This window comes from Stegastes partitus, unplaced genomic scaffold (assembly GCF_000690725.1).
Source record: "Stegastes partitus isolate 25-593 unplaced genomic scaffold, Stegastes_partitus-1.0.2 Scaffold280, whole genome shotgun sequence".
NCBI lineage: Eukaryota > Metazoa > Chordata > Actinopteri > Pomacentridae > Stegastes > Stegastes partitus.
The window spans coordinates 530,052-540,017 of record NW_007578011.1 but is presented as its reverse complement, the minus strand read 5'-3'; the positions used below and the strand labels follow the sequence as shown (position 1 = coordinate 540,017).

Genomic DNA, 9,966 nt, shown 5'->3' with positions numbered 1-9,966 from the left:
AGTGAGACGGCCTCTTGGGTCGTCCTCAGCAGCCCATGCAGCTCTTCACTCATACACCTGATGGTGATCTACGTCTCGTCTCTGGGCGACACAGTGGCTCATTGTGGTTTTGTCGTCCATGTCTGAGCTGATATGAAGCCGGATGCTGCTCGCTGACAGCATTAGCTGTTTAGGATTAACGCTGTTATGAAACCTCACAGTCCAGACTGTGGTGTTCATGGCTTGTTGCTCTCATGATGTGTCTCCCGGCTTATTAAAACACCACATGGACACGTTAACGAGGTCAAAGCCATGATGTCACTGGAGGGGCCCTCACTCCCACCCTGGTGAGAGGAGTGAAAGGTCTTCTGAGCTTCCTGTAGGAGTGACGTGGTGCTACCAGAAACCTGTTATCTACCAGAGCTCGTTGTCTCTGAGAGACTCTTGTTTGTTTGGGTCTCTGTGGTCGTCTCAGTCGTTTCTAGGTTCAGTCAGAAATGCTCATAATTAAGTGTAAAACACGTCTGCTGTTTATTATCACTACCACAGAACAGCTCAGCTAATTGGCAGCACATGATTAGTGAAATGAGCGAGCTAATTTATGTATAACGGATTATTGAAAGTGCTTCACAGGCAAAAGGGGAAAAAACAAAACAAGTAAAAGATGAAATACACAATACAGCAGGAGACATTTAATTAACTAAATTAAACTAATTATGAATTAATCAAAAACAGTGTGGACAAGTGGAATAAACTGCACAAAGGTGTAGTACAGTGTTATTATAATAATTAACAGATGATTACCTGAAACAGGATTACCTCAGAGAAGATTAAACCAAGTAAAGTAAAATGAATATAGAATAAATAAACAATAATAAGCTTTATTTGTAAAACACTTTGTAGGAAGAGAATTCACAAAGTGCTTTACAGCACAGAGATAAGGACAGACTCAGAATATACAAATACTCACAGGAAGGATGGAGAGAACAGGCTGGGTCACTGCTGGAAGGTGTTTTATAGTAAAACTGGTTAAAAAGACGACATCACAGAGGAATGAAGGTAAAAGCTGGAGATAGAAGTCGATTAAGAAAGAGAGACGAGAGCAGGACAGCAGGCAGCTCGATACAAAGGAAAAGAAACGGGAGACAATCTAAAAGAAAGTGGGTTTAAGAAGTGATTAAAAGAAGATTCTGAATCTGCAGCCTTGTTTCCTCAGGCGGGTCGGTCCAAAGCCGAGGGGTCCTCACAGGAAAGGCCCGGTCGCCTTGGATCTGAGCCTCGACTTTGGACCGATGAGGAGGAACCCACCCGAGGATCTGAGGCGGCCTGTGGGGATGTACGGGGTTAGCATGTCTAAAATATAGCTGGGGGCAAGGCTGGCTTTAAAAGTGATCAGTAAAACCTTAGAATCAGTTCTATAACGGACTGGGACCAGTGGAGGGCAGACGTGAGATCGCCTGTTCAAACCAGTAAGAATGAAAAGCAGTGGAAAAAAAACAACTGTCTTCATCTGACGTTTGAAAGTTCTCCAGTTGGGAAAAGTTCCTGAGGAAGCCTCCAGCAGACCTGAGAGACCGACCAGGCCTCAGAGAACACGTCCCACATGTGCTTCAGACCCACACCTTCTAGAGACTTAAAGACTTCAGCTCAGCTCCATCTTTAACTAAAGCTGGTGCACTGATCTCAGTGTTTGGTTCTCTTGTTGGTGCTTGTCAGTGTTTCAGCAGCAGCTCTTTGAATGTCTGATGGTCCACCGTGGTGCGCTCTGCAGGCAACAAAGGCATGAAGGAGTTCTTCTACATCTCCCTTGAACACAACTTTCTCCATTTGTTTTGATTGAGCTCTAAATAAAAGACATTCCTGCTGTTTCCATCCTGTGCGTTCTCCTGCTTGCTGCTCGGTTGGCTGTTGAGTAAAAATGAAAATAGCTGCTGTTTGTTCACATTTAACTCCTCGGAGTGCCTTAAAGTTCTGGAGCCAGGTTCTGAGCAGCTTTAAAGTCGTTCCTCAGGAGCTCCACAGTCAGGGGAACCTGTTGGAAGTCATCCACTCTCTGCTCATTGAAAATGGAGTGAATGATTCCAGCTTCTGTGTCCTTCAGTCCAGCAGCTGCCAGCAGGTCTGCTGTCCGGGCTGGAAGTGGACTTTATGGCTGTTAGCGCTCATGCCTGACCCGGTTTGCTGCAGACACAGCACTGAGTACCTTCTCTTTAGATGCTCTGTTAGCTGATAGCACCGCTGGACTTTTATGCAAATACGGTTTTAAACACAGAACTTTATCTTCTAACACTTCTTCTCCTGCTTGGTGGGAAACTCAAACAGCAGCACTGCTCAGCAAAACCCAGGAACTGTCAGCTTTGGCGTTTGAGAGACACTCACTCAGCTTGTCTACAGGGTGAGAGTCAGCATCAGTGGACGGACACTTACTGAAGCTTCTTGTCACTACAGAAAGGTAGCTGAGCTCCTGTGAGCTACCCACACTCGAGCGAGGCGTACTGATGGTGTCAGAGGAAACAGGGTTACTGACATAATCCGTTTATTGAAGACAACAAGCATCTTCTGTGCTGGCAGCGGCCTGACCGTTGGCCTTTGGATAATCATTTACCGTGACAGCACATGTCTTCATGTGTCTTCTTGTCCTGTGTTTGTAGAAAGCATCTGGGATATGACTACTGACAGCTTCCACTGCAGGACAGACACCAGGTGACTCCAACATTTACAGGACCAGCCCTGGAATGGGCCCTCAGCCTTTCTGTTGCTGTAATGGTTCATAATCCAGCAGCTCCAAACCAGCAGCAGCTACTGGACCTAACTGCAGCTCTGTGTGCACGTAGGAAACAGGAGGTTTGTTCGTTTCTGTTGAAGACAAGAAAAGACTCCAACCTGACGAGAACATCCAGAGAAATGGCGCTCGATGTTCACTCCAAGTTTCATCAGTGTCAAGATCTATTCATGTGTTTTCAGCTCCACTCAGGAGAGCCTCCAGTGTAAAAGGTGCTTTAGTCTCCACTGGAAATGGACATAAAATGAAGCCTACGGTCGCTACACACACAAAGACTCGGCTCACAAGCTGCTGCAGTGGAAAACAGCCAGATGTGAGTGTGTCAGTAATCCTGATGGTTCCCTGCTTCTTTATGCAGTCTCTGAGTGGTGCACCAGAAGGTGAGGATCGCTCTGTGATGAACACACTGTCAGACTGGTGTCAGTGCTTCCAGGTTCTGTTTCACAGGGTAGCATCTGATAACACAGTTGACTGTTTTCTGTGGCAGTGTGCATCAGGACGAGCCCCCTAAAACTTCTTATTTCTCTCATTTACTCCCACAGAAGTGCTCAGAGACATGCTGCCTCTTCCTCAGTAACCTTCAGCTGGTGATGCAGATCTCCAGGCCATCCTCTGAGCCTGCAGCAGGTTCATGAATGAAGGTAGGAAGTTTGTGTCTTGCTGAAGTCCACGGCCCTGCTGTGGGGCAGCCTGTGGACCTGTGATGGACTTGATGAATATCAGTGGGAGGACTGCTGAGTGGAACCAGGCTGTTGGATGAAGCACTTTGCTCTGCAAGCTGAGCCACAGAAACCTCTGGTGAAGGAGGTGTCACTGACTGAGGGATGTTTTAGACGTCGACCACTAGAGGTCACTGTAGGATCATGTTCCTCTTCTACAAAACAAACGTTTGTATATGCAGCCGTTTTAAATGCACAAACATCTGATGACTGTTCACTATTCTGTTGAATCAGTGACGTGTAAACGTGGGATTACTTGTACTGTCGCTAGAACTTCCTTCACGAAAAATGCTGGCGTATAGTCTAAATGCATTAAACTAAGAAATGCTCTCAGCACGACAATAACTGTGACTATTAATGACTACTGTATGTTTATGTAAACCTAAGACGGCCGGTTCTGTTGAGCACATGTTCATGAAAACCAAGTAAACACCAGACATAGTGGTGGAGGAAGCACTCAGATCATTTACTGAAGTAAGAGTTGGAAATAACAGAATACAAAAACACTTCACTGCAGGTTCAGGTTGAAGAACTATTATTATTACTATTATTATATATTTAATCCCTATCTTTTTATATATAAATATACATATATATACATATATATATATATCCTTTCTATATACCCCCCATTCAGAAGCCCATTTTTCATATTCTGTTTGCACTGTTTCTTATATTTATATGTACATTTTTTTATTTTTTTTCCTGTCTCGTATATGTGTACCTCTGTTGAATGCTGCTATCAACAACGTGAATTTCTCCACTGTGAGATAAATAAAGGCATATCTTATCTTCTCTTATCTTATCTTATCTTATCTTAAGAACAGAGGCCTTAGCAATGTTCTTACGGTTCCACAGGAAGAACACTGTTTGGGCAAAAGGCTTCTGCCTGTTGGCCTGCGTTAGCCGAGCATTAATATAAACGCATTAACATGTGAACAGGCTCTAATGGAGAGAACCTTCTTGTTCACTTTGAGCTAGTTTGATTTCATGCTATTACATAAAACCTAACGAGTAACTGTAGCTGTGTAATCAGAGTAACAGAGTATGAAAGGAACTGGAGTAGAAATACTTCAGGAAGCTTCGTCTTCACTGGCTGTGAACGTGTTCCTTCAACACACACAGATCCACAGAGAACAGTAAGGCTGTGTGTGTGTGTGTGTGTGTGTGTGTGTGTGTGTGTGTGTGTGTGTGTGAGGCTCTGTGGTGAAGTTAAACACGACACTGATGTTACACTGATTCACATGTTTCTAGTGTGAAACTGGTTGACAATCTGAAACCTGAGTGGTGAAGCTGCAGCGTGTCGGCAGGCCGCCGGTGGAACAGCCTCCTGATTATCTCATCTGATGCAGCTGGGAGGCTGGCAACGCGAGCCGCCTTTCCACTGTTCTGGTTATAGGCTCCTCTGGCCCACAGTTGCTGTTTTACGAGGCCAGCAGTATAGTAGGAGCTGGAATGTCTCCAGACACAGCGAGTATTGTATAGGCAGAAGCGAGCAGACAACCATGAAAAACAGGAAGTAGATAGTGGGGGAGGGTCAGCAGTCCTCTGATCCCCCTGCATATGGCCTGCAATGGAAGTAAATCAGAGGCCTCCTGAGCCACCAGAGCCACGGCGTCAGGGATCATTAGTCATAACGCATCACACATGCACGTCGGCTTCTTGACTTAAAACAGCCTTTTGTTTCACTGCATTGTTTGTAACAACAGATTAGTTCCAGTCAGTCCCCCTTATCTGCACCAAGGCGATATGATGTGACCCCAACGGGCGACGCTTTCCTGACAGAACTAGCGCCCCTTCCCAGCATGTATTAATCGCCATTGTGGGATTTGTTTTTGTTGTGTCAGCTGTTGGCTAATCAATGGTTAAAGCCGACTCAGGTTTATTGTTACTGAGCTTATTAGGCCGTGTTGCCACTGGGGCAAGTCTCCGCCCTCTGGCACATGTAAATTAGTGTGTTAAAGGCAGGTCATGGGCGCTCGCTGCTTACAGCACGACACACGCCTCTGGCTGCTGAGGACACAAACGCAAGACAAGGTTTTATTTTTAGGAAACACACGAGTGATTATATTGTTTGTCCAGATATTTGTTTCATGTTCAGGAGCCTAAAAACAATCATTTCACATGAAAACTGCACTAAATGCTTCAGTAACATTATTATATGTGTTTTCATAGACGACACATTTCCTCTGAGCAGCGATCCAATGCTGACAGCGCTGAGCTTATCTGAGCTGTTTGCACAAAAGGCCCTTGCAGATGCTGTTTAATGTGGACTATAATGTCCGTCCTTAATGTGTGTGCGGGTTCATGCTGTGAACTCTGGTGGTGCCGGAGCCCCTCTCACACAAACTGGTATAATCTGGCTTTACTCTCCGCTCCATATGGGAAGGCTGCCATTCGCTGCATGGAAGAAATCCACTTAGTAAGAGGGAGAGGCAGAGACTCAGCTTTTCCTTACGTCCAGCTGATCCATTCACAGCCACCTCCGTCAGCTCCACCTGCCTGCAGCCTGTTTGTTTCACACTGAAGCAGCAAAGACAAGCAAAAGTGTGTTTGTGCACAACACCGCTGCCCAGTCTGACCCGGTTCTGGTCGACAAGACTGAACCAGCTCCTGCCTGAGGGAGAGAGGGAGGACGGTACGCTAACGGGTCGCCCTCGGTCAAAGAAGCTTTAAATGAGGTCACCTTTACCTTCATCCTGTCACCGCTGCCTGAGGATTATACCAACAGCTACGTTCCCGTCTCAGATCTGCGTTGGCTCTTTCTGTCAATCAAGCACATGAGATATTTGTGGGTGAAAAACAAAGATCCAGGAGGTTGCTTTGCTCTCCTTCCTGTGGGTTTAAACAGTCATTTTTCAAACATGTGGCCTGCTTCCCTCCTCCTCCTCCTCCCAGCGCTCTTACGACTCAGGAGGGAAAACGAGAGGCGGCGAGAAGGAGGGAAAGGACAGCAACAGGCAGCAGCTGTGATGGAAGGGCTTCTCCATGCTCCACACAACAACAGCATTGTTATCTGAGACCTACCTAATGCCTCCCCTCCCCCTGGCCTTCCTTCGCCTCCCCTCCCTCTGTCATGTATATATAGTATCTGTACAGAAGGACTCCCGCAGAGAGCTGCAGGACATTCTTCTGCAACGCGCTGATTATCATGTCTGCTGATGCCGCTGAGCTGCTGCTGCTGCTCGCTGGTTTTCCAGTTCGGTGCTGGTAGAACTTCCACAGTCGTGCAATATGGAAGGGCCACCATTTTGAATTTGGGCCGCTGGAAAGGCAAGCAGATTATAGTGTGAAGCAGGCGCCATGTTGCTGTGAGCCTGATCAATGGGACAACCCACCGTACAGGACCTGGTGGTCTCATTCTGCTCCCTACCGTGGGGCTTCTTCCACTTTGGCATATTATTAAAACACCTGAGAGAGCAACAGGTGACTGAGCACTGCACAGTGGGCTGTGTGTGAACTCATCAGCGGGATTTAGATTTGTTTCTGAAGTGAAAGTTAAAATACTGCAGCTTAAAAATACTCAGATGTAAGTTATGCACTTCTCATGTTGTTTAGGTTGAAGCAGCAGAACACACTGTGCACTGTCAGTCATTTCTAAGCTCATTCAGCTGAGAAATGTAAGTTTCTCTGCTGCCTGAACATGTGAGCTCACTGCTTGATGGTTCAGGCATTTTAAAAGTGTAAAACTATCTGAGCTAAATTAACCGAATTTACAAAAAGATGTTGAATAAACGTAAGACATGAGGTTAATCCCACAGACAGCATGACTTCCTTCTGTGTTGAACCAGTTCTTGTCTCCATTTAATAAGGTCCAGCTCAGAATCAGCCCGTTCTCGCTGCAGTGAGATAAAGTGAATGAAGCCATTGGTCGTGGTTAGAAATGAAAAGAGGCAGTTAAAGTGCATTAATGACACACGCTGTCAGCAGCTCATCGTTACACATCAGAAGCTCTCAGGTTAGAAGAACTCATGTTGGTAAGTTCTAAAGTGGGTAAACAAATCATTCATTTTAAGTTTGATTAACTAAAATTAGTAAAACTCATATATTTACATTAAATAAACTAGAAAACATGAGATGATTTGGCCAAATTCCTTCCTGATGTTTTACACTTTCTGTGTCATTCTGTCATATACACACAATCATATGAGTTATTAAGGAGCTTTCAGCATCGTTCATGGTGTCGCCGTATACGTGGAAGTCTTTTAACACTTCTCATGTTGTGGGTAGATCAGTGCTATGTTCTGATATATTCTGTATAACTGGTCACTTAGAGCACAATATGTCGTTTAATGTATTCCTGCACATATAATGAATGACAATGAGAAGCTGTGATGGTCTATATTTGTTGTTGGCAGTTTGGTATCACGATATATTGTGTTGTGTATTTAGTTTACATTCATAAGCAAAGTGCATTAAACATTAATAACTCACCAAATAATAAATATTCTATATCTGTAGCAGATTCTCTGTGTGCTGTGGATCCTAATGCAGGTAAGATGTCAGTGTGTTTACGGTTTGCTGTGTTGAGCTTCAGATACAGTTCCTACTGGTTCTTTGTTGAGGTATTGATCCCACAGTGTGCTGTCTGGCCTTCAGCAGGACGGAGACAACGGAGACCTGTGGACCTGGTTGCTGTCATCAGGTCTACTACTGAGGAGGATCCTGCTACAGACAGCAGCCAGACACACTTTTACCTTTTTTTTTTCCATCACCCCTCGTCCTGAGCGGGGCTTTGGGGTGAAATAAACTTCTGATGTCATCATCATAATGACACCAGCAAGCATCAGTTTGTGACTTGGCCCAGATGTTTACACCTCTGTGGCCACAGGGAGCGCACAGAAAGCTTTTATTAGGACAGTCTGGCTGTCAAAGGGGGGATGGGCTGTTTGTCTGAAAACTGATGAGATCTTCAGTGAAATCCCGTCTCTTGCAGCTTCAGTTCTCTCTTTCATGAGAAATCTGTTCATTTATGAAACATCTTGCGTGAGCTGCACCTGTTAGGTGTGTATGAATATCACATCAAATAAAAGCAGACTTCAGCCTCTGAGTGTGTGGCTCTGACAAAACAAATGATTTCTGCATACCTGTTAGTTGGTGGTGTTGTGGGTGGAGCTTCCTGGGATGTAGGAGGTCTTCAGTTTGTAGCATTTGTTGGCAACAAGGTGTGACGGCCTTCAGGGATATTCCAAACAAAATCAACTGTGTGAGTTCTCAAGCTGCTGTCGAATGCATCCAGGAAACGTCACTGCAGCGTGAAACCGGTCTGTTTGTTTAATGGTGTTCACACCAGATAGAAGAGCAGAACAAACCTAATGTGGGCCAAAGGAGCCACTTGTGCTGTACATATATGTGTGTTTGAACAATCTAATCAGCCACAGCATTAAAACCCTCTCACTGGTCCCCTCCATGCCACTAGAACAGCCCTGATCCATCGACTCCACGGAGCTCTGAAGCTGTCCTGTGGCATCAGGAATGAAGACGTCAGCAGCAGGTCCTATAAGTCCTGGAAGCTGTGAGGTGGACACTTCATGGATCAGAGAGTTTTTCTAGCTCATCCCACACATGCTCCATTAGACTGAGAGTTCAGATCGACACCTTGAACTCTTTGTCATAATCCTCAAACCATCCCTGAACACTGTTGGCAGTGTGGCCTCCTGCCATGAGGGAAAACCATTGGGATGTACGGGATGTACGCGGTCGGCAGCAGTGTTTAGTTTGGTGCTATGTGTCACAGGAATGTCCACATTAATATCAGGACTCAAGGTTTTCCTGCAAAATATTGCCCCGACCATCACACTGCCTCTGACAGTTTGTCTTCTTCTCATCGTGCTGCTGCTGTGATCTCTTCCCTCGACAAGCGGCACCTGGCCGTCCACATGATGTGATCCATCAGACCAGGACACCTTCTTCCATTGGTCCATGGTCCAGCTCTGACACTCTGACTGGTCCGCCGCTATGCAGACATATACATGGCGTCCTGCCGTGTTTCCATCATGCCACCATTCATGTCTTCAGCAGCTCATGCCACAGCAGCAGGAGGTCAGAACACACGGGCCAGCTCCTCATGTGCATCAAGGACCCGTGGCCACATGTGAGTTTTGGATGCGATGTGACCCGGTCCTCTAGCCATCACAATGTGGTCCTTGTAAAAATTCCTCATTGTCCTGCTTCCCCATCAGCCTCCAGACCTGACCGTCCATGTGCTTCCTGATGGCATCCTGCCCACGGCTGGTGACACTGGAGCACGATGAGCAACGTCATTCACCGCCATTGGATTGAATGCTGTCAGTGGTCTATGAACATAGAAAAGGCACGTGTTGAGGTTAAATAGACTTACATAGTTGATGAGAGGTGTCCCTATGAAGACGTCCAAACTTATCCACTACAACAGCTCTCACAGCTTGTTTAGGAGCAAAAAGTCCTTTGTTCCTTGTTCATAGTCCTAAACACTGCAAGTATAGTTGTTTTAAGTACTAGGAAGTA

At 45.7% G+C, this 9,966-nt stretch overlaps 1 protein-coding gene across 1 annotated transcript in view; it reads right to left on the bottom strand.

The window, feature by feature from the left end:
• Positions 1-9,404, bottom strand: part of igsf5a (immunoglobulin superfamily, member 5a) — a 58,415-nt gene extending 49,011 nt beyond the window's left edge. The window contains exons 1-2 of the mRNA XM_008282655.1: positions 9,348-9,404; positions 8,879-8,993 (exon numbers count right to left, since the gene is read on the bottom strand). Coding sequence (XP_008280877.1) covers positions 8,879-8,993; positions 9,348-9,404 — 172 coding nt within the window. The remainder of the gene's footprint in view (positions 1-8,878; positions 8,994-9,347) is intronic.
• Between the last annotated feature and the right edge of the window lie 562 nt (positions 9,405-9,966).